At 35.4% G+C, this 25874-nt stretch overlaps 1 protein-coding gene across 12 annotated transcripts in view; it reads left to right on the plus strand.

Moving 5' to 3' along the window:
• dtnba (dystrobrevin, beta a) overlaps positions 1–18171 on the plus strand; it is a 176986-nt gene extending 158815 nt beyond the window's left edge. For 9 of the 12 annotated variants that reach the window (XM_015348275.2, XM_015348281.2, XM_015348288.2 and 6 more), the window contains 5 exons: positions 2966–3125; positions 6320–6409; positions 10423–10476; positions 12037–12071; positions 13647–18171. In XM_015348275.2, coding sequence (XP_015203761.1) covers positions 2966–3125; positions 6320–6409; positions 10423–10476; positions 12037–12041 — 309 coding nt within the window. In that variant the 3' untranslated portion in view covers positions 12042–12071; positions 13647–18171. Of the gene's footprint in view, positions 1–2965; positions 3126–6319; positions 6410–10422; positions 10477–12036; positions 12072–13646 lie in introns of those variants that run through there. The other 3 variants (XM_015348254.2, XM_015348268.2, XM_006625853.3) reach the window with 2 other exon arrangements.
• The last annotated feature ends 7703 nt before the right edge of the window (positions 18172–25874 follow it).

The following is a 25874-nucleotide window of genomic DNA, read 5'->3' on the forward strand; positions in this document are numbered from 1 at the left end:
CTCACTGAGTTTTTGCTCTTTGGACTATTGTATAAATGAATTTTGAGGGGACCACTCAATGTGCTTCAGGAGACCAGGGAAGAGCCAGAGAAGTTGGTACAGTAAATCGTTCAGTCGTTGATTATATTTTTCAGGTTAGCAATCACCTTGAGAGCTACTCAGAAATGACTTAACAGAATCTTCAGAAAGCTGATATGCTAGGTCCAGAGAACTAAGACCAGAAAGAACTGTTACCTCTTCCAACTTTGGTGAGCAAAAACGTTTGACTTGATAGCAAGGATCCTAGGAGGTTCTTGGGAAAATGGGACCAGCTAACTAATAGACCAGGAGAAGCAAATCTTCAATACAAAATTGTTTACGCCTTGTGAGAAACCTACTCCAGTTTGCCACTGTTTGCATGTTTCATCTTAGAGAATGAATAAGTCGAAGCCTTTCTGCAGAGGTCAAACACCTAAAGGGCCCCCAAAATATGAACTGGCAACTGTCTTCCAACAGTTTATGGACATTTTTGGAAATCGTCTGGGTCTTATATCTGTTATGTCAAACCACCTTGGCACCCAGCTAGAGGAGCCTCATAGAAACCCTATCTGCAAGTGTGTGCACCAGATTCTGGAAGGGTTGATGGCTACCAAAGAGAGTTACCAAAGAGATTACCATCATTCTGAAGTTGGCTGAATCATCCAGAAGTCTTTGGACAAGTTTGGTCATGCTGTTTCCTTAAAGGATGGTACAGTGAAGTTAGTAACACAAGGCTAAATGCCAATAATGGACTGTCATATATGTCTAATATCTTGACCAGCTCTTTTTTCAAATAGATATCGTCGTCTGACTGATATTTCTTTATATATCTAGTATAATACATGAGTTAATTTTGGAAAAACAAAATTAAAATGGAAATGTTATAAGTTCACAAATATATGTTTTCTTTTGTAGCTCTCCCATTAAGAAATTTCCTCACCTTTGTTTTATCACTGTCACTAGCATACTCTTGTGACTAAAATGGACATACAGTATCTGAATTTTTTCCCCAAGTACTTACCATCATTTAATTTTTATGAAACTAATAATGCCGTGTTGCAGATTTCGCAGATAATTAATAGCACTTATGTATAGCATACTGTATGCATTTGCCAGAATTCAAAATGTAAAGAAGGATGGTTGGCTTAATGCTTCATGTGGTGTGACAATTCTACATAACAGAAGGTTTTTTAATTTATTAGATATGAATAACAACAGAAACATCTGGTAAAGATCAGTTGCTACTTTGCGTATTTCTGTGTCTTCAAAGATCAGTAAATGCTTATCTTTGCATTCACTGTGTCAGAAGTGAATTGCTACAGGTCATTCTTTTTCACTTATGTCTGTTTTCTGACAAAAATGTGAGGTATAGTTCTTACAAGGGCTAAACAAATCATCTTGAGGTCTATCTTAGACTCCCTATTTTTCAATCTAATACAGTGTCCCTTTATATTCCTTAAGTATACTTTGTGTCCTACCACAGCAGTGTTTGAGGTTTTCTGAGCTCACCTACAGGTGCAGTTTGTCTCATCATTAGACTTTAAATTTGCCCTTTTCCTCGAAGCTTTTCACTTCAACTGCATGTGCTTTCACAATGTGATACATCCTGTGATGTGTATACAGGAGTGCCTAGGAAAATCTAAAATTGATTGCAGTCAATTACTGCTTGTATGAACATGAGCATTATTTTGCATTTTTATCAGTGTGACATCTGAAAAATGCTTGTACCTCCCACAAATCAGCTGGAATTAGTCTTAATACTGGCGTGCGAGAGTTTCTTCAGAGTCCTAGGCTGCAGGAATTCAACAAGACTCGGACTCAAGTACAGTACAGTTTCAGACTGTCAGACAGACGGAAATTAATGGAGAAAACAAATGAGAATCGGCAATGCCCACTATATTCTCCTTCCCAAGCAATCATACAGTCTACTTTGACCACTCATATCCCCTGCTACACAACCCTGCCCATACTCCTCTCCTGCATAACACTGTCCATACTCCTTTCCTTTAATGCACAACACTGCCCCTACTTCTCTCCCCTGCTGCACAAGACTTGTGTCCCTCTCTTTGAAATTTATCTGAACTTTGGTGGAGTTGATTGTTGTTATTGGTATTACAGTCTAATAAAATATGTTTCCATAGCAAAAGCAGCTAGTCAGTAAGTGACATAGTATGAAAATTGGTTATGTAGGAAATTTTGATCATTCCTATCCAAAACCTGAATAACATACTACCGCTCTCTATAGCTCTCAGAATGTTGCCAGTGCTTGTTTTCACATTATTTTGCATCAATCTTTTTTTATTTAGTGTGTTTATTAAAATGTATTATTGAACAAAAATTGCTTTGTGTTTCTTGTAAAAAGCTTTCAAGTTTTATGTTCCATGTGTTTTTTTGTTTCATTTTAAAATTACTACAGTGAACTAAATCAATCATGAACTGCATAAATATAATTACAGTGATGACAAATGTCATTGTTTAATATCTTTGAAGTTTCTCTGCTGATGGAATTAACTTAATGCACTATGTTTATTTTCAAGGAAATGATTAAGTTGTAAAATGCAGAGTGATCCTGTATTGAGCATAATATAGTTGTCAATATACGGTACGTACATTTTTATAACAGAGTCAAACCAATTAACCACAGGTGTTCAGTGCCTCGCACAAGTATTGAGCATCTTCCAATGATGGCAATGTTTTTGAAATACAAATACTGTAATATATACCTATTTTGTCAAATTAATATTTGGAATCAAAGCTTGAATGCTCAAACTGAAGACCTGTTATGGCTCAAAGATGTTAATTAAACAGTGTCAAAAACGAATTAAAAACTAAAATGTGACGGTTGCCAAAGTATTCACCCCCTGAGTCCATTTCCAACATACCCATGAGTGGTCCTATTGTAAATACTGTCAGGTAATATTAAAGTGTATTGCTTTGTTCTTTAAAGGCTCAGGCCGCTAGCCCTCCCCACTCCTCGCCCAGTCATGGTGCCAGTCGCCCAATGCCCATGCCTGTCAGGTCAACATCTGCCGGATCCACACCCACCCACGCGCCTCAGGACTCCCTGACCGGGGTTGGAGGGGATGTCCAAGAAGCTTTTGCGCAGGGTGAGTCTCCCTTGTCCATCCTGTCTGCTAAACCTTCATGAAATCACTGAGGGGTCTAAGGAACACTGCCATGTACTGTACAGTACATGGTGTTGATGAAGTGAAGTATGGAATTGGGAGAAGAGAAAATATTGGTACACTTTATTATTATTTAAGTATTTAAGTGTTATTATTTAAATTATTAGAGTTATTAACTGTAAATTAACCCAACAAATTTGTATCCGTTCTACGGTCCTATCCAGTTTTAAGAACAGCCAAGATGATGGATGAAGCTTTCTCTGAACAAAGTGGTTTTCTAATTGTCTCTGTTTCTAGAAGTATTTTTAAATGAAAGCAATGTGTTTTTTTCAAAACTTTTGTACCCTGACTCTTCCTAGATTTACACCCTTAAATATGCAGTCTCTTAACAGATAGCAAGAAATACAATTTGTACTAGAGCAAAACATTTGAAAATCACATTGGGAGTCTAATGTATTAAGAAAGGAAACGTTCTGAAAAAGAGTACATACGTAGCGCACCAAAGGGTTTTACATTTGGATATTAAAATTCAAGAGATAAGTAAAGTTTTATTGGGAGATACGACTTTAAGAATATGAGACTGCAAAAATGCTAGCCTTGCATTTCTGGATAACAAATTTGGAGCCTGTTCTTGGAAACTTTTTTTCTTGTGGACCTTAATGTGATCTAAGACATAATCGCTCAAAACCAGCTGAGCTTCTTTGATTTGAATGATCCTTTGATTCTGCACTATAATCAGTCTTCTTTTGTTTTTTGTTTAGATTTTGTTGTTTTTTTTAATGCTAGACTGCTTTAAACTTAATTAAAATCTTCCCTAGAAACAGGAAAACTAGCAAATTCCTCAAAAGTTAGACTGTGCTCCAAGATTGCAACACTTTTCCAACTTAAGGGGAACATTCACTATTGGATTCCGGAATAAATACTCATAGCTTAGCTTTAAATGATGATTAATTAGAATATTTTGAGTACTTGAGGTTAAAGTCTTTGGAACCTGTGCTTAATGACCTCCACTTTCTTGGAGTATACTACCTTAACTCCATCTCAGCTGACAGTCTTTAAGAGGCACAGTTTATGAGATGAGAATTGCAGCCTTTGTTCTTTTTGAAAATTTTACAGAAGTGGAATGAAACATCCATGCTGAGATTAAATGAAATAAGTTTGTTTTCTTGGGTAGAGACATTTGTTTCCGTTTAGGGCTACAGCTCTGGTTACCTTGCATCTTAATGTGGGTAAAGGTTTTTCTTTCAAGTTTTTCTTTTTGCACACCTCCATGTGTAACATTAAATAGTACCACAACAGTATGCAAGAAAGCTCCAATTCTCAGTTGATAAATTATCTAAGTCTGAGACTGTTGGCGGAGAGTCAAGATTCTATGTACATAAACAACATAGAAACCTCCACAAATCATCTCTCAAAATATTACGAGTCATCATTCAGTTAGTGTAGTAGAATTAGTTTATCATTGCCACTTTCTACAATAACCTAAACACCTGTACATGTTCATGCACAGATATCTGAAATTAACTTTAATCTTGAATCCTAATTAATCTGTGAACACTTTGTGTTTATTGTTTCAATGCAGAGGAGCATTATGTCATTTCTTAAATCACTCAAAGTATCAAACACTATGGTATCAAAGGAAACATAATAAATTGTGATATTATTAGTTATGCCAAGCAACAATAGAATATAATATAGCAGAGGAGCCAATAATAATAATAAATAGTGAAAAATATTTTTCTTTGAGCATGAAACTCTTTATAAAAATCTTCTCTTGAAACAGGCATAATACTCACAGACCACAAAATAGTAATTTAGTGTCCATCCATTAAAAGGGTGACAAAACTTAAACAATTCATTATAGACGATCATATTTTCATTAATTTCAATTTTATTTAATTACATAAACAATAGTTAGAAATAAATGGAGGGATCACCTGTGCAGATTCTAAGGGATAATCAACAAGAAGTTAGATCCTGCTGATGTGCCTGAGTTATTGAACAAGCAAGTAGAAAGGGATACAAACAACATATGGTGTGTTTAGATTTCCAATATTTTTTTGGTAAAGTTCCTCATAAAAAATGTACTCTGAAGTCTTAGTAGGTATTAGGTATTCAAGGTAATGTGTAAACAAAATAATTGGTACATAAATTTAAGTAACACGGGAATCTGTTTTTTGATTACCTCTCTTCCTATTTTATTTAATGATCAAGATTCAGGTATAGTTAGTAAACTAGTCACGTTTGCAGATTATAATAAACTAAGAGGCTACAAATGTTGAAGAATTTACAAAATATATTCCTAGGGATGTAGACTGAACTCAGGACTACTGTGCAAACTTTTGACTGAATGATCTTAGTGGAGGATGTCTCACACAGATGTTAAAAGTATGAACTGTCAATATATAAAGAGACACACTGAGTTTGAGGTGGCTACATATTAATAAAGGAGTTTATTAATTATGATTTATTAAATGTGGGGAATTCTTTTAATTTTTTAATTAGCTCAACAGAATGTTAGGATGTGTAAAGAAAAAAACATTTAAATCAAGGAATGTTATGCTAAAACTGTAAAATGTATTAGTAGACTTAATTTAGAATGCAGCGTTCAATTTTTGTCATCACAATACAAGAAAGATATTTCTGCTGTGAAAACAATTCAAAGAAGAGCAAGCATAACATTTCTGGGATCAAATAAATTTCAAACACATGACAGGATGAAAGAACTGAACCTTGAGCAAAGTAAGACTACAATTCACATATTTAAAATCCTTAAAGGCAGTGGTGTAGTCAGCTTAGTGGCCTTCTTAAAAATCAATAGTAAAACACAAAGCAGAGGACACAAGTGAAAACTGCATGGTAGTGCATTTAAAATGAAAACCAGGAAGTACAGTACTTCTTTACACAAATGCCTGTGGAACCACAGAGCAATAGGCACAGCCATGTTGTTGTTGCGGATGTTTTCTTTAGAAGAACTGTGGGATGAGATTTTTGAATCAATAACCTACTGAAAACAAAACAAACAAGATGGACCGTATGGTCTCCTCTCTGTTTAACATTTCTTATGTTCTTGAGAGGATCAAAGACGCATTTGGAATTTGCAGTACCTCTAGACATGTACTGTATGGTTGTACCTCCTGTGTTCAACATCTTCTCATCTGTTTTGTGTTATGCAGGTGCCCGGAGAAATCTTCGAAATGATCTTTTAGTGGCAGCTGATTCAATTACAAACACCATGTCATCGCTGGTGAAAGAACTTCATTCAGGTAGGTGAATAAAGAGGAGATTTGATTTCCCACCTGCTTCACAAGTTGAAAGGTTAGTGTCATTTGTAAAGCATGAACCAGATATTTAAATTAAGTATTCTCAGTATCTAATTTTCTCCAAATCTGGCAAGCTGCATAGTAAAATTTGTTAAACTTTAATTCATTTGTATTATTTTAGATACTAGTACAAATTTAAAATTATTTTAGAATTTTTGTATTTTTAAAGATACATTAAAATCCATTTAATTTATCTTTAAATGTTTCCACACACCTCTGTATCAGTGATTCTGTTAGTCTAAAACTGTCAGCTAACAGCTGTGCTGTATTAGCAGAAACAGGATTCTTTAGATAATTATCATTTTTATTCACCCTTAATCTATTGCATTAGTGATACTATAGCAGATATAATGACAGTTGTTCAGGCAATACGTTCAGCAAGGGCTATTCAGTATTCAGTACAGTATTAAAAGTATTCATATTAGGTGCATTTTAGTTTTCGATGATTTGATGTAATAAGATTTTTTAACAATTAGAAAGTTACTGTATATGGAAATTCCTTTTTTTTCCATTCCATTGAAATTTCCATTTCCATTCCTTTTTTTAGTGTTTTACAAGATGATCGTACTGTATTCACCTAAAGTAATCAAGATTTTTTTCTGTATTGGTTGTTTGTGTATTGAATGTTTGGATTGGATTGGAAGTTGAATTGGTTTTCATTTAACAAATTTTAGTTGTGCAAACCACTGCAATAATATTTTCAATCTTAGCAGATTGCATCAGTTATCATTGCATAACCATTGTGTCCATCAGCAGAATTCCAGAATATTGCTGTGTTACTTCTATTCCTCTTCCAGATCTGATGAATCTCAACACTCACTTAATCTTGGCACCTCATTTATTGTCTATACTATTTTCTAAAAAGGTTTCTTTGCATGCTCAGCCTAGTTTCGTGTTGTCTGGGTTACTATTATAACTCAACTTCATCTGAATTAAAGTACAGATCTGAAATTTGGTGTATAATCTTACTCTTATATCTGAGATTTGGACGTCTACTGGAAAGATGGATTGGTCACGGTTTGGGGCATCATATAGAATCCATCGAAATTCATTGAACATATTCGAAAATAATTTTCTCCTATTGTTCTTGTCCAGTCGGAACAAACATTTGGTGCAAATAGGCTAGGATATGCAGCCTCTTAAGATGATTCCAAACAATTGCTACATCAAAAGACAAGACATGAAATCACACATTTCCAGTGTGCTTATAATGTGCATTTCCTTATGTTGAGACAGAAATCTATAGTAGGGGTTTGAGCAGGCATGTGAGTAGCAAAGGAAAAAGTGGAGATTAATTCCCCAATGAAAAGCAAAAAAGAGATTTCTCATCTTTAAATCTACTTTTGTGTTACAAAGGTTAGTTAATCCTACCCTGTCAAGTTGTTCATAAAGATTCCCATTAAACGTTTGGTGTTTTTCATGATAATGGTTTAAACATATACTACATTGATTACCAGCTGATGTCATGTAGTTTATTCTTCTAAGCCTGTGGAAGAACACACCCCAGTAAAACCTCAGAAAGTTCCTTTTGGAATTACCTTATAGATCTTGTTTTATAATATTATGCTCTAGTATCTAGAAGAATCTGGGTAGCAGTTGGCAAAAATAAAACAAATCAAAAGTGTTTAACTGATATTTCGTACAATTTGGAGAAAAAACCTGCAAGTGATGCCACACAGCCAACTGCAGGCACATGATAACTTTTACAATTACAATAATAATGAACAGTATGATCTTTATTCGCTGAGAATGTGACCATTATCTCTCTTGTGTCTTTTTCCCTTTGCTAAAAATCATTATCTATACACGTGGTTCATTTTATAAAACTTGTGTTATTATTATCATTATTATCACCAGTAGAAGTTCCTGACACTTTAGTACACTAAACTAAAACCTCATTGACTTTCACAGAGGAAATGTTTAACTATGACCAGTCATTAAGTAAATACTTAATTGCAAAAACTGAGAAATTTTTACAGTACTAGTCTTCAATCACAATTTCTAACAGTACAGTAGGTCAAAACACTAAGTAATACCAGAGTGGGACATTGACAAGGAGTCAAGGCCAACACTGACATAGATTGGCTTCACAGCCTGTTTGTTTTTCCCAGCTGCCCTCTGCACCCGGAGTATGAAGGTTCAGTCTCTATCACCTGACTACCAGTACTGGTGCCATTTTGCTTATCTTCCATGCATATAATAATAATCATCAACATCATCATGCTTACACTTATATAGTGCTTTTCTGGACACTCCACTCAAAGCGCTTTACAGGTAATGGGGACTCCCCTCCACCACCACCAATGTGCAGCATCCACTTGAATGATGCGATGGCAGCCATAGTGTGCCAGAACACTCACCACACATCAGCTATCAGTGGGGAGGAGAGCAGAGTCGTGAAGCCAATTCATAGATGGGGATTATCAGGGGATTATCAGGAGGCCAACATTGATAAAGGGAAATATGACCAGGTTTCTTGAAAAGAAACACCCCTGTTCTTTACAAGAAATGTCTTGGAATTTTTAATGACCACGATTTTACGTCTCACCCAAAGGACAGTGCCTTTTTTACAGTACTGTATAGTGTCCTCGTCACTATACTGGGGCATTAGGACCCACACAGACCTCAGGGAGAGCACTCCCTGCAGGCCCCAATAACACCTCTTCCAGCAGCAACCTTAGCTTTCCCAGAAGGTCTCCTATCCAGTTACTGACCAGGCTCACACCTGCTTAGCTTCAGTGGTTTGCCAGTTGAGAGTTGTAGGGTGATATAGTTGCTGGCTCTAGTATTCCAGTGATGCTGTAAGTACTGGATAACTGAGGAAAAAAAGTTATCAGTACTTCACTCATCCTGCACCATTGCAGATAGACCACTAACATTATCTTGGTGTTTACATTTAAAAATGGACAAAAAATGCAAACCAAGAGATAGTGTCTGACCTGATACTGTATCAGAAGGAAAACACTGACTTAATTGCAACTCTGAGAATTTTGAAATTAATTTTGTATGCAAGGTATTTTCAAGTGCAGAAATACAATTGAGAAAACCGTATAAATAAGTTTTAAGTAGCTAAAAAAGGCTTCTGTCTATACCAGCTGTGCAGAAGAATGCTACAGTGTGTTCATCATTTAATTTCACTGCAATTTATGTATGACCCTATAACTAAAGTATTACCATACTAATTGGATATCTTTTATCATCCAGATGGAGAGACTAATCTAATAAAAAAGGCTACAATTAAAACCTCTTGTTTTTTACTTGTTATTGTTGTTGTTAATTACCAGAAGCCATAAGACATTGAGTTCTGTGTAATTAGAATGATATCCTAGTAATACAAAATACTGTATCCCTGGGCATTTAAATCATATTTAAAGGCCCAGCATATAATACAAAAAAGTAAAAGCAAAAACAGCATAATCTTGGCAGAGATTCAAAGAATCTTTCTTAAGCTGCTGTAGTAAAATAAAAAAAAACTCATGGAGGGGACTAAAATGGTTCTATTCCTGTAAATCAGTAGATGACACATTTCACCTAAGCTGTCGTGAATATTTGGCGACAGTCCTCTATTTGGCCTGACATAGCAATTAGAGACTGTACGCTAAAGGTAGCTGGAACACACTCACATTTCTTTTAACAAAAACACAATTTTGTATTGTGTATCTGAGTTACAATTGACGTTTTATTAACAGAAATGTGTTTCTTCGATAACATGACTTTGCCTTAATTGGTGCATTGTGTTACAGGCGGAACCAAAGTCTCTCTAATCAATCTAATCTATGTTCTTTTTGAAAGGGAAGTGTGGTGTAATTGAAATGCCAACAGTGCCATTCATCCCCAAAAAACACAGCCTCAACCTATAAGTATATGCAGTTTGTATAGGTTAGATTTTAGATTGCGTGTGTGCGTGCGTGCACTGTGCAATAACTCTGATTTCTGTGTCATGTCTGGCTTCTAAGTAGATGAAGGAGGCGAAGAAGAAGAGGAAAAGATGCAGAATGGCAAAGACAGAGGTGAGCCTCACCTTTTATATAAATTTAATGAAGATCTATTTTAAAACATTCCTGAAAACAAATATACTGTACCAAACATATTAAAATGATCGAATTTTAGGTGGGTAGCTGCGTCAGCATGCGTAGGCTGCAAAGAAACAAGTAATAGGTTTATTCCATGCTGAAAAGAGAAGAAAACACATTTCGGCTGTGGAGCCTTCTTCGGGTGTCACACAAATTGAAAAATAATTTAGTGGTGTTGTAAGAAGTATAATATTTCAACTGGTGTATAATCATTTTTCTGGTGAATGACATGCTATAGTTCATACCTGTAGTCAGTGTTTTGATATTGATTTAGTAAAGGAACCTGTACATCTGTTTATGAAGAAACTTTAATCTCAATTTGTTGACATTAGTGATTCTTTACTGGTAACTAGGCAACAGATGGGTACTTGTTTAAAGCTTAAAAAGTAGAAAAAAACAGATTTATCTCTCTTTTTTATTTTAAAGAAAAGTAGAATCTCCTCTGACTAAAAGAGTCTTTCTTATTGGGTCAGTATGCTATTTGTTTGTGGGTTTGTCTATTTATTTAATTGCTAGAGAAATACAGATTTTTCTGATGAAACAAATGAGTTTTAATTTATTAATTTAAATGAATTCTTAATTTGTTTGTTTGTTTGGTTGTTTTTTGGGGAAGTGTCCAAGTGTTCAGACAGCTGTCACCCACTTCAAAATTGCTCATCATTTCTCGCCATTTGCTTTACTGAAAACTGTGTGTAAAAAACATGGCCTTCCTTAAGCTGAGCATACATTTCCATCAGTATACTATATTTCTGTATGATACTATTCTCCATAGACTGCAAAAATTGAGTTGTGGAAGAGTGAACTTATTTAGTAATGTTGATGCCTGGTCAGTTCTCTGAGAAAGTTTATTTTGAAGTTGTTAAATGTTAGGTGCAGACGTTTTCTACTGAGCTGTTGTGTCATGCCTATTATTAAGTTATACAATAGATTACTATACTGTGTACTGACTATAAAAAACAGTACAATGTGCATATTGAATTCATCAAGGCCAACACTTATGCAGCTTTATTTATTGTTATGTATTCAAAATGAACGTACTGTATAAAATGTGAATATTAAGAAAGGATTCTGACATACCGTTTCATTGTTTAATTGTCTGACTTTCATTGAATTAGCTGAAACATTTTAATTACATGGGCATTTTGCCTTGGGTTGAGTATTAACCACAGAGGTGTAACAGACCAGACAAAAACAGACACACACACATTTTATAAAAATGAAGCTAGCGTGCTCAACAAGGGCATGGTAAGGGCTGATGGCTGACTGCGCTTACATCATGTTGCATGAATTCAAGCATGGCACTGCACTTTGCCTTATAATAATGATAAAATGAGTTTGTTTAAAGACAAGAGCCTCATTCATGTCTTTGAAAATGTCTTGTTTGCTCCAGAAGCACTCAAAATATTTGTCATTCAGTACTGTGGTTAGTGCTTAATTTAAAAATCAGTTTTATTGTTATATGAGTTATGGTTAATGGAACACTATCTTATGTTGCAGGTTAAATGGAACAAGGCAAAGATTTAATGATCTAAGTAAGTATATAAAGAAACAGTTCATACTGAAGTGAGAGTTTGCTTAAAACAAATAATCTTGGCATTAAATAAACTATAGCATTGTGTCTTCCAACAAAATGATTTAGACAAAATGGCAGCCCTTGTATTGTAAATTTGTACATTTCCAAATTTACAGTACTGCTCATACAAAACTGGCTTTAATCATATGACAGTAGTTTTAACTAACACAGCCAAAAGCCACAGTTTAGTGTCAGAATATTTATGGATCGACAGAGGATCTTTAATGTGAAAAGGAATAGGCACTGATAAATTATTCTGAATATGTTTAAAAACTATAAAAAAGGGTTTTATTGTTTATTCAAATTTAATGGGGTTGATTGCACCATATAAATTAAATTAATTTCATGTAAATATAGAGTTTCTACAGTAAGCATTCAAATAGGGCATCTTTTTATTGATTCATTAAAAATTAATATGAAATGTGGAGGCTACATACAACAAACAGTTGATTCGTGTTTAGTACATGTTAAGGGAGCTTACAAGAAAAACATGTTTATTCTAATGTTTTTAACTTGAGATGTAAGCCAGTGTTTGTTCAGGATCACAGTCTTTTTGTGACTGTTTGCCAAACATTCGGGGCTGAAGGGGTAAGGGTATACCAGTAAGGAGCTCTCTGCTACTATCCCAGGTTTATCTGGCCAACAACGATTTCTTTGATCTTTTGCACAGTGCCCATGAAAAATGAAAGCTCACAAAAAGGAAGGGTTGGGGAGGCCAATCAAACAAGTTTTGAAGATTATGAAAAGTTTTTACATCAGTCTTCATGTTTAGAATTTAGGCAAAGTTCTGTATCTGTTCTGTATTCAAGCAGTTCAATCGTTAGATGTCTTTCTCTTTGATTCTCTTCTTCCATTTGTGTTGATACTTTAATAAATGTAAAAATATTACTCAACTAGCAGATGTGCAACATTATGGTATTGTGCATGTTTCGTGTATGATAACAATTATTTTCCAATTACACCTTTGTTTTTGTATGTGTCAAGTTAATATGATGGAAGCTCTTCATTCCAGTACAGCTCTTACTACTTTAGCCCTTCATTGAAATTTTAATTTCAATTTTAAGTAATTCTGATTCTTTCTTTAAATGTTTTATGGAATTCCTGTTTTAGTTTATTTCTCTGTCTCTTCAATTAGGACAGCATTTTGGATCATCATTACCTACTCCTGTGCCTATTTTTGTGAAGGATTTGAAGTAAATGGGGATTAGTTAACTAGTTAAATTATTTAACTAGGCTATACAGTGTAAAAAAAGAAAAATTAGTTAAACCTAAAAGATATGTTTTGGTTATACACTATTCAAAAAGCATTTTAAAAGGAAAAAGGAAAAAGCCAGGGAAAGGGCATTTATTTGCATTTAGTATCTATTTAGGCAACTTGCAAGAATTCAGGTATAGTAAGGGTCTTTTGGCAAATGTTGTACTTCTCTGGGTTAATGTATGTGGATTGGGGCAAACGTGATATTACAGTGTATAGGCAAAAAATGACAAAATTTCAATCTGTGTCTTTTGATATTATTTTTGTTTTTGGTTACAGGCACAGTGACAGTAAAAAGCAACTCAATCACTCTGCAGATACTGTATACCCTCATCTTGTGGACACTCGCATTCAATCTATGAAGACACTTTGATGTGACTCAAAGAGCAAACAAGAAAAACCTTTTGCTAAAGCAATTTGTCTCTTGTTTCCATTGAACAAGATTTTAACGAGAAGACACTTTTGTTCCATTAGCGGTTAGATGAATGCATGCAGCATTTGTTTTTTTCCAATTTCAGTTTTTCACCTTTTAAAGGTTCTGTACGATTTGTAAATTATTTGCCGCAAGCAGACAATTGTTATGTGTCAATCAGGGAGCTTCAATGTAAAATCCATGTGTGGTTTCAATAGTTTCACATACTACTGAAGCAGTCTCCTTTCATGCTCTTTTTATTTGTAACTCTTAAGATAATTTAAAAGGATTTAATTTTTATTTCAGTACCTTAACAACTCAAAGAATGCATACTGTAGACAGATCTGCAGGTCCATGCATGAATGTCTCTCCCAGCTTTCTAAGTATATAATTCTGTTTCGGAAATCTGTTCTATTAAAAGTCATATAACATTTGCATGAGGCTGTGTAACAAATCAAGGGGTAAATGCAAATAGGAAACCTGTGTCCCCTGGCTGCTTTTCTGTGTCTGTTGTTACAGATAAGATAACCTGTGGTTTGCATTCATAGCCCCTCTATAGTCCTGCTCTTTCATCTATGAATGTGGAGTTAACAAAACTATTCTGTTGGTAGCGCCATTATGCTTGGATTAAAAAAAAACTTCAAGAAACGTAAGTGTGCCACACAATACATGGAATTCTTTGCAGTGAGTTCTTGGATAATCAGTGACAGTTTTTAGTAAATTTGTGTTTTCATTTTTATTGAATTGCAAAGTGCTGTGTCTCATGAAAGCTTTAATTAATGATCTAAAAAAAAGTTGCCCCAAAGATATTAGTTGTTTTGAATATATTGTATGTCATTTAGAAAAACAAAATGCTAAATGTTTTTATTTAAGTTGTGTGCCAAAACAACAGAAGTCCAGAAATACCAGCAGAAGCCACAAGGCCGCCAACTACTAGTATATCGTCTGAGAGCTTGTTTATGCTCTCGGGTGTCCTTCATCCTTTGCAAGTATTAAGGAACAGAGCTGAGAGAGAACATATGTCTGTTCATGGACTCTCAAACAAATAGGCTGACAGATGGTTAATCTCTATTCTTTTGATAAAAGAAAGAAATTCACAGAATTTGTTTCAGACAGCAAAGTAAATAGGAGAAAAACGATTTATGGCTTTGAGGATCACTCCTTTTAGTTATTTAGATACCTGATGAAAAGCTAAGATTGATTTGAAGCTTAAAGGAAAAGTACACCCTCATATTTAACATTCCCAATTGGAGTAATAAAAATTAGGTTCCTGTTCAAACATCTGATTCTTAGATGTTTCAAAATAATAGCTAAATGGGTGAGGATTACTCTGTCCATACTCTACTCTACTCCAGACACTACTCTGTCCATACTTTGGTGGTTAGAAGAAGGACTCTATACAAGTAGTGGGAAAGGTGGTTTATAATCCCTAGTGACTGATCTCAAAGCAGTGGCTAATGTTGTAAAGGTCTTAATGCAATTGGTAAGAGGCTAAACGACTACAGCAGCTGGCTGCTGAGGGAAACCTTCAAGATCAGATTTCTGCTTAGCAAGAACCCAATAAAATGCATCAGCATGCACAGCAAAACCTGCAGGCATAAATTAATCCCAAAGCTAAGGCTGCTCAGGTCACACCAGAGGCTCAGAACAAGTGTCCATAGACATAGCTTGACATGAATCAAAGTGTTGGGCAACAATCACTGTCACTGAGATTGTAACTGGACCGCTTACACATGTGCTATAGAAAAAAAATGACAAGATGCTTATTCAACTTAATAATATAATACTTATGTATTAATATATAATAAACTACTTCAACAGTAATATAGTTTAACAGAAGAACATTGGTCTGGTCTGGAATCTCTCACAGCAGTGCTGGTGCCCTATCACGGGTCTGATGTCTCCAAGCACCTGTAGTTCAACCAAGTCATTTGTGCTAAAGGAAAGAATAAATGGCAACATAGCATCAGAAAAAGGCTAGAAATAGATCCAAAAGCCACCACAAGGTGCCAACAGCCACATTGGCTGTTAAATGCTTTCAAGAGATGTTCATGTTAAAAGATATTTCAAGTGAAATTCTCAGTTAAGCTAGTAGATAACTGTCATCCTTAGTATAAAAGAGTAGAGCTGCGGGAGTATCAGTCTGTTCACAGATTCAAAGAGAAAACACTGACAAATGGCAAATGTCTATTCTTTTGATAAAAGAAATTCCCAAAGTTTGTTTGCAGCAAAATAGTGATTTTAGTACTCCTACTGAATAGGGGAAAATAGTTTTTTGGCTTTGAGGATCCCTCTCAAAGTTTAGTTATTTACCTAATAAAGACCTAAGACTGATTTTTAACAAGTGCTACAGCTTTGAGTGGGAAAAAAAAACTCCCTCAAGCTTAACAGTCTTATATGCATTAATAACAAATTATTTTATATCTTATATCAAATGTGTATATTATTTATATCTGACAGAGACAGGGGTATTTAGGAATACTAGGAAGGAAGGAGAGGGTTTCCCACAGACTAATTTGTTCAGGTTTGATGATTCCAAGCCTGTACCTTTCAGCCATAACCAAGTTATCAAAAATCAAATTAAAAACAACAGACCCCAAAGGCACTACCATACTAGGAGTTATAGTCTCATAGTTGTTTCAGAAGTAGGCTGAGCTGTGATAAGCTTTTGTGGAGTGTGTCTTGAAAACTTTCTAAATTATAATATGTGAATAAAAGGTTATTTTTAATGTTTGTTAGAAATACAATATTTCTTTTTGTTTGAGGGTGATGTTATCAGAAGGAAGCGTTTTGTTTTGTAGATTCAGGGAAAAATAACAAATGAAAGGCCGTGGCAATTGTGCTAAGAATTTCTCTCTTATTTAAGTGAAAAAGTGAAGTGAAGAGAAGTGAAGGTTCAGCTTGCTGAATTACTGGACAGGTCTTTTTATGGTCTGGAGAAATAAGAGAAGAATTAATGTTCTGGGTTAAAAGGGGAAGTTTGAAGTTGGTTGTGAAAGTGTACCTGAAGGAGAGCAGCTCACATTAATGCTTATGTTTTTAAAAATGCTTGGATGCTATGAAATACTGCGCTCAGGAAAAGACAGACCTGTTTTGACCTTTTTCTTTTTTTTGCCTGCTAATCCTTGCCACCCCAGATTTTCCTTACACCCTTTTAAAGTAGTCATATTATCTGTGGATTTTATATCAATAAAAATTGAGTTAAACTATAGAGTGTACACAGGAAGTCAATGTTTTAACACCCACACAGATGAAAGGGAACTGTACAACAAGCGGTCTGTATTTTACCGGCTTCATTTAAAAACAGACATTTTAGAAAATGGTAAAGTGGAGTGCACCAGGAACTCATAATCGTCAAAAGGGGCCTTATTTAACTGGTCTTTTCATCTCAGTAATTTAAAAGCTTTTAATTTACTATAATTTACTTTACCCCCGTTTTACAAAGTACCAAAGGAAATGTGTGAATGGTTATTCAACTAAAATACATTAGCTCTAATTAGGATTTGATTTGAGGTTGTTATTAACTTTCAAACAAATTTATGCAATGTATAAATTATGAAACTTACTGTATGTGCAGTTTTTTTCGCTTCAAAAATGTTCCATTTTTTTAGTCTTTAAAATGTCCTTAGAGAATACATATGTACTGTATGCCCTTTGCTAAATAAGATGAGGAGTTTGCCTTAGCCACTGGCCTAGTGTAAGTGGAAAAAACACCCATTACATCTAATTCCTGTCCATAAGTTGAGCATAATGGGGCTGATTAACTGTAAAGCCTGTAAATTGACAATTGTTGTAAAGATTTTTCTTTTTGTGCAATTTTTGTGCCAAAATTATTCCTTCAAAGGTTGACATTTTTATTGCATCTTGTTTAATCTCTTTTTGTTTTTTTTGGAAATGTTTTGTTAATTTATATGAATTAAATTCAATAGATTGTTCCATAAATGCCACTTATTTAGCTTTATAGCCCTGTAGATATTTTGTGGGGTAACAGCATATGAGCTCAAGTGCTGTTTAGGCAGAACATCAGTGGTACAGTTGAAATTAGAAATCCGATTTTCTTCGGATTGGAAACTCAGCCAGCAAACTAAACTTTGTGGTGTCTTTGTTATGGCAAATATAATTTGTGACGTAATGTTGCAATATGCAACACTCATTTTTTCACTGTTGTTACTGATCGTACAGGAAGGTTAATAGAGGTACACCTTTGGTGTTTTTAACACCATTAAAAATGTATGAATTCCCTGCTGTTTATTTTAACGGTTTTTGGTGCTGGATGCCATTTGGTTGATGTTCACTTCATGATCCTGAGTTTTGTCACCGGGTAACTGTGTTTCATAAATTAAAATGTGAAATAAAGAATGCAGAAAAGCAAATAAAAAATGTTTTTTTTTTCATTTACAATAATTCTATTTCAGTATAAATGTGATGCTTATGAATTTAGTTATGTTCTCCATGTACTATACAGGGTTTTGCTGGATTAGAAAGCACACAGTCATACAGTATTTGAATCTAATATCTTGCCTGTTGCTAATATTGTGAAAGTTTCTCTTGGTTTTTATGTGTTATAAAGACTTTATGATCTATCACCTGTTTGTTAGGGAAGGCATGGTATTGATCTACAGACATTGGATTGAGTATTCCTTCGGCTATGATGCTTTCATGTCTTATTTTTCTCAGTTATTCTAGATCATGTAGATAGGATGTTAAGCAGACTATACTGTACTACTGTATATAGAGAAATGGTACTGGCATTTCTTGATTCCCTAAAATCCCATCTTTTAGGTAAAGGCTTATCATTCAATTGCTATCTCTTTCACCTAAAAGTCTTTGAATTCCAGTTTTATATCCCTCCATCTCTTTTCTAACTGATTTATCCAATACAGGGTTGCAGGGGAGCCAGGGCCTATCCCAGCAAGCAGCAGGTGCAAGGCAGGATACACCCTGGATGGGACACCAGTCCATCACAGGGCACACACAGACACTGGAACACTGGAAGACAAACACAGAGAAAACATACAAACTCCACACAGATAGCACTTCAAGAATTGGTCCCGGGCTTCAGTGCTGTGAGGCAATAATGACATGTCAATGTGCTATCCCCAGTTTTATTTTATTACAGATAAAAATAACTGACTTTTATATACAGTACTGTAGCTTTATAAGACTATGCACAGGTGCATTTGTTTTCTCTGCTTTGGTTGTGACTTTTGTGTTTAACCTTCTTCTCTTTAGTTGGTAAATGTTCTTCAAAATGTGGGCTGTGCGTTCGAAAGCTTTCCTTTGCAGAAAAACTCCCCTTCAAAAGTCAGCCTGTTATCGGTAATAAGATTATTGTCCAACCGCCAAACTGCTTAATTCATTGCAGAGCGGTTTGTACTACAATTTAACTGGGTTAATCGTAAATAAAATAATTAAAAGTTAGTTGTTTCAAGGGCCTGCAGTTGATAGTTTTTCATATCTAGCACATTTGATCTCTTCATTTATATACCGGAGATTCAGGTCAGCACAACACTTCACAAGGGGTTGTATTCATTAATCATTTACTACCATGTGTATTTCCTCTTAAAAGAACAAAACACAGTTAAGTTACAAAGCATTACATAAATCTTTCAGGATGTCAGGTTAGAATCTCTAGCCCTAACCATTTCCTTTATATTTTATTACAGCAGTTGGTTGCTACAAAAATACCAGTTGACCTAGCGTGTCTTAAATGGCTGTAAAAATATGCCTAATAGTAATTTTAAAGAGTAAAATGTTTTAGTGATAGACACTATTGAATAATGCAAGCTTGTAATCAATATGATTACAACAATCATATAAAACGACAACATTTTCATGTGGAACCTTTAAAGCTTTTTTTTCCTACTCTGTGCCCTGTTTTCAGGAGATACAGTACTGACATAAAAAACACAAGGCTAGGTGATAGAATTAATGTGGAAAGTCCATCTTTCTACATCCTTTTTTATAAAGATGGAGACCTTGATTAACATTTGGTGCCTTCCTCTGTTAAACTGTGAGCTAACAAAAGCAAAAAAAAGCATTAATATCTAATTCTAAAGCTCAGACTGAAGAGCACATCAGAGGATAGACTTGCATGTAACATCTTTATAAAGTGTTGTTTGAACTGTAAATTTGAAACAAGATTTTAGCAATTGTGTTTTCATCCAAATCTGACATTTTCGCTTAGTCTTTCTGTCCTGGATAGCCTTTTTGATCTTTCAGATCTCACTGACACCTCACCATCAAGTTACAAAAAGCCTATAAAGTCAATTTTATAGAGTGCAGGGTGTTAATGTTCACCCCAAAGGAGAATGAAGAATGAATCCTAAAATATTATACGGCAGACCTCATGATTGCTACATGACTGTCACAACAAGTTTTGTTTGTGATGGATGTCTCTTGGATTGATTGAAAGAAAGAATACATTTAGCTTCATGGAAAAAATGTTCCAGGTTTAAACATAATATACAGTAAAACAGTTACTTGAAAATGGAGAAAAAGATGGGATATTTTAACGTAAACGAAGAATTTAGATGATTTTCTAAATTAGAACCACTTATATCTTAAACAGACTCTTCACATTCACTTAAAATAGATTGCAGATTGTGAAGATGCCAGTCTTAACAGTTGAGTGACTGGTTGCAACCTGTCATATATAAATCAGAATGGTTAAAAACAAGAGGCTAGTTCAGCCCAGCTAGCCTTTTTGGTATAAAGGACAGCAGAGGGACGTGAAGAAATACTTAAAGAGAGTGGAGCCTTAACCCAACACCTAAGATCTCTCAGCCACGCTAGAGTGCATGATAAATTTTCTGCACTCGAGTAAAATTGTGGGCAGTCAAGGCACAGATGAAAATTTGATTTTTCACTTGTTCCTGTATGTGGACAATCTCGCTACAGGTGAACTATAACCTTGTTGAGTCTGTCACACTGTTGTTTGAACGCTGTCAAACAGTACTCCTGCAAAGAGCCACACTGAGACAGAGATCTGCATGCTTTGGTTTCTTATGGCAGAGATAATAGACTATTAAACAGCAATCCTTGCACTGTGGTGCAATGCCAGAAATCCACAGTGTAGCTTGAAGTGGTTTTGCCACAACAATTGCATAAAGTTAACATCAGGACCCTCTTGGCCTCATTTGCTAATGTAAATAGACATTGTCTGCCAGCACAGAATGTAGCACAAAAGACTGGACACCTGCCTCCCTCTGTGATCTCCTCACTGCTTCAAAAGTGCATCTCTGCTGGGCAGTCATTGGCCTGTAGTCCCGATCTTTCAGCCAAACAAACATAACAGGATTGCTTGTTTCCTTTAAAAGGAACTGTCTGTCTACCAGAGAAGTTTGAAGGGTTGTGGGAGTTTGGAATAAACTGGTGTTGAAGCCAGTATCATGGCTTCTTTTTAAAGAGCTGCTGAATGAGATCCTGGAGACTAGGTAGCTTCAAACCATCAAATGGGCTGGAAGGTCTGAATTGTTTTTCATATTTCATATTTTCTCATGAAAATAAACATCCAGGGCTTGGAGCAGCCTTCATATATGCCCCGATATATCCTGTATGCTTTTTTCCATAATCAGATTTTGCTCTCCCAAAATTGGAAATAACATGCAGAAAGGTTCCTTTCAATAATCCAAGTCCTGATCACCCCATCATCTCAAATCGCCGACCACCTAATCTGCGTAACCTCCGTGTTCACAGCTCCCTTGACGAGCCTTAACAACCATCCACACCTGGCACTTTCCCTTGCAACAGAGCTCGCTGTATCACCTGCAAGTACACATCTAACACCACACTCATACAAGGCCCCTCAGGACAATTCCAGATCACCCAGATGGCATCTTGTACCTCCAGCAACCTTATTTACTGTATCTCTTGCAGTAAATGCCCAGCCATCTACATTGGAGAAACATTGGAGAAACAGGAAGGAGACTCAGAGACTGCTTCAGAGAACACGTCAGGGCTGTGAAGATTAAAGATCTCTCCAAGCCCATTGTTTCTCATTTCACCTCTGACGGCCACGACCACTCTAATCTCTCCGTCTGTGTTCTCAAAGACGGTTTTCCGAACTCATACATCAGAAAGACTACCGAAACCAAAATTTATTCTGCAGCTAGGATCACACATTCTCCCTTCTCTTAACGACAGACTACAGTTTTTTTTAATATTCTCCATTCATTGTAAGTTTCATTTCACACCTCTCTACACCCATTCTGACTTCACACCTCTTGATTGGCCTCAGTTTCTGTCCCCTGCTCCCGCCTCTCACTCCTCCTCCCTCCCAGCCTTTGTTCTCCCACTACATTTCTTTTTGCCTACTGCCTTGTCACTCTCACACCTGAAGAAGGCTCCACGGCCGAAACGTTGTGTTCTCTTTCTTCTTTTTTTTCAGCATGGAATAAACCTATTACTTGTTCCTTTGCAGCCTACGCATGCTGACGCAGCTACCCACCTGAACTCATATAATATATGACTATTACTGTATATGACTCATTCTTCTCATAGAGCATGAACCTTTCACAGGTCTCTGAAACTTGTATCCCACAGGTCATGCAAGTGTATCCCACAGTTGTTCAGTGGTTTTTATTGTGGTGAGCAGTCAGTGTTACACAATCTAGAGTAGGACCATAACATAAATAAATTTTAAACACCCACAAACATGAAAACAAAAAATACATATTTCTTGTACACTTTAATTCTATGAAGATGTGAGGTACACCTACAGAACGTTTAATAGAGCACTGCCCACAGGACTTGGAGGAAGACTTTTGCCATTTCAGCACCATGTTCCAAAATGGACATTAGGAAAGACTTTGTACAAGAACCTTAGAGAACTGATTCTGAAGAACTTGTGCCTGACTATACTCTTATTGAACTCTAAAGTTCTTTTTCTGGAGAAAAATTGTTTTCTGTGTTGAACCATGAAAAATTACCTCTGATCAGCAGAGACGATAACTAAATGGATTGGCATTATCGTCAATTGAGAACAGCTTTACAGCTTCCCTGGATTATGAAGAACCTGTGAAAGAGTTTGCCAGGAGAAAAGAAAGATGAACGGCACTTTAAAGGTGAGTACAAATTACCTTTCTAAACCATCTGTCTTAAAATTACAGTAGAGTTTAATATACACATCAGCTTTATTTTATTATTAATACTCCCGCCAATTCATTTTTCTAACACTAACTGCAGTGCCTTTAGATGGCGTAGTATTTTGTGAAATTACAAAATGTTAACATAAATTGTTTTAACTGAATGTTCAAAATCTGAACGCTCAGACTGAAGACCTCTAAGGGTGTGATGAATTACGGTAAAGAAAACACTGAAATGTGTTGCATAAGTATTCAAACTTGTGAGTTCAATATTTAATGGAAGCACCTTTGCCATCAACTGAAGCCACAACTCTTTTTGAGGACTCATTCTTCAGGGTAGTTTTCTCAAGATGCTTGATGATCACTTATGGACAACAGTTTTCATGTCTTCCTGCAGATTCTCAATGGGAGTCAAGTCAGGTCTTTGACTGGGCCAAAAAAGTAGATTCACTTTCTTCGTGTTAATCTACTCAATCGTAGGTTTGTCTTAATTATTCCTTAGTTTACGTGGAAAGAGATGAATTCCACATTCTCACATATGCTTTATTAATTGTGTTTGGAGTTTAAAAAGGACACAGTGCTAGTGGGGATGGGGATTTCTGAAGAAGCACAGTGAGAAGCCTATTGAAGAGTTTGTTGAAAAACCTGGAAGAACTCTGAACTCTCCCAAGAATTTCATAGCTGGTGTGTGTTTAGATCCCTGGGACGACGCTAGTTACATTTGGGGTCCCTTGCAGGAGATTGTCTTGTTGTGGCTTGATGAGATACGATTCAAGAGCTGTTTGCACCCAAAAGCACAAGATTTATGCACTGTAGGTCTCTGTGAACTATATGATCCATATTAAAATCTATTTCAGACTTTAAAAACAATAAGATCAACATGGAAGTCTCAATAAAAATGAAGAGAACCTAATTAGAAATACAAAACATAGATGTAAAACATACTTGGATATATTTGAATGTATATCCATGCTAAAGTAATACAGAAAATTAAATTATAATATAATTATATTTATATAATTTAATTATATATAAATTATAGTTTTATACAAAGTAATTTGCATTTTAAAGTGGGAGGGGGTTGTGTTGTATTTGAGTTATTGTACAACACCATATCTTATACAGCCTATATATCTGGATAAAATGTACTGTATTTGGTTCCTTTATCATCAAAGTGATCCTACAGTAAATACTGTATATTTCAGTGAATAAGATTCCCTTAGATTCAGTAAGTGGTGGCACCTCCACTACTTTTTTTCCAAGGTCCTTTGAAATCTCTTTTTAACAAGATTTGCCTTGTTTCTAACCAACGTTCTGACCCCTTCTTTGGACAGGGATGCCCAAACTTAGTCTTTGATTGGAACAAGTAATCGATTTATTCCATGCTGAAAAAAAGAAGAAAGAAAACACAACATTTCGGACGATGATGAAGGCTCAACAGTCGATATGTTGTGTTTTCAATGTGGAATTAACCTTTAGTTGCTCCTTTGCAGAAAATAGAATCTACAAGTAAGGACTGATGTAATTAGAGGAACACCACTCTTCCTAATTTAAACCAGTGATCTTGAATCTGGTATTCTCCTAAACTAGTCAAGTTGGCAGATGATACAAAAATAGGAAGATGAGGAAACAATGTACAGGAGAAACAGCAAATGAAAATTGCTGTAGTAGTTCAGGTGGGTAGCTGCATCAGCATGCATAGGCTGCAAAGGAACAAGTAATAAGTTTATTCAGGCACACCTGAAGAAGGCTCCTCGGCCCGAAACGTTGTGTTTTCTTTCTTCTTTTTTTCAGCATGGAATAAGCTTATTACTTGTTCCTTTGCAGCCTACGCATGCTGACGCAGCTACCCACCTGAACTACTTAGTCTTTGATTATTTGTTAACCAATTATTTAACCTACTAGTTTTCACCGTCCTATTACACAGACCCCAATTCTTATTTTTTATATTTGATTCTACTTTATACACCATTGTGTCTCAGAAAAGCGGATTTGATAAACCTAAACATTTTTGTTCATTGAACAAAAAGACCGGTTGTGATTAAGCAAGGGTATCATCATGATAAGAAATTATAATTACTGTAATTGTGCTAGAAGTTCACATACTTTTTCTCTGCACTGTAATATAATTTGATAGGCAGCTGTGACCATTTCCTTCTCTATGCTTTAGAAGAAAAAAGATGTACTACCCCCAAACAATAAAATCCATATGGAACTTTCCATTGCCACATGCTGTTTATATTACTCCTGTATAAAATCTGATAATGACAAACATACAATTCATATTTCTGCCACAAAGGGATAACAGTTGTTCAACAGGGTAACAGTTGGGATAATTGAGTAATACTGATAGAGCTGTTCTACAGAGAAAAGTGTAGTAGTAGTACAGTACATTATTACAGTGTTGTATTTTGAATATGAGATTTTGATTGTGCAAACCCGTGAATTACATTATACTATGGTTAGCAGATTTGTGAAAAAACTCACAGTTTTGCGTAGGGTACCTATTGCCAGAAGAAAGATCACATACTGTACATAGACAATTGTACAGGAAGGACAGCAATAGAGTAAAAGATCAAGTTGAAAAGTAGAAGGTAAAAAGTACATTTTTCATAACTGAGTCTAACTTACTCATGATATTTTTAAATTAGTTTTAACATTACAGTAGCCTGATTCCTGTACTGGAATGTAGGAGATGTAGAAAGCATTTACTAATTTATTTCTGTAGTTATTTATAAAATCCTAGAAGGTTTTTGAATTGAGCGTGAATTCTGTACAAAGTCCTTCTCAAATACAAAAGATGTTCCTGTTTTTATCATAGAATCAAAAAACATAACCTTGGGCATTTAAGTATACTGTACTTATTGCTGGAGTCATACTTTTCCTTGGTCTGTAGTGAAAATCATGCAGATTTAGATACCACAATAGAGGCTTTCAGTCCAAATTGGTAAATGAAAAGTCATTTCGATGGACTTCAGTACATCAAGATACAATTAGTCTTGTATTAAA

This window comes from Lepisosteus oculatus, chromosome 2 (assembly GCF_040954835.1).
Source record: "Lepisosteus oculatus isolate fLepOcu1 chromosome 2, fLepOcu1.hap2, whole genome shotgun sequence".
Classification (NCBI taxonomy): domain Eukaryota; kingdom Metazoa; phylum Chordata; class Actinopteri; order Semionotiformes; family Lepisosteidae; genus Lepisosteus; species Lepisosteus oculatus.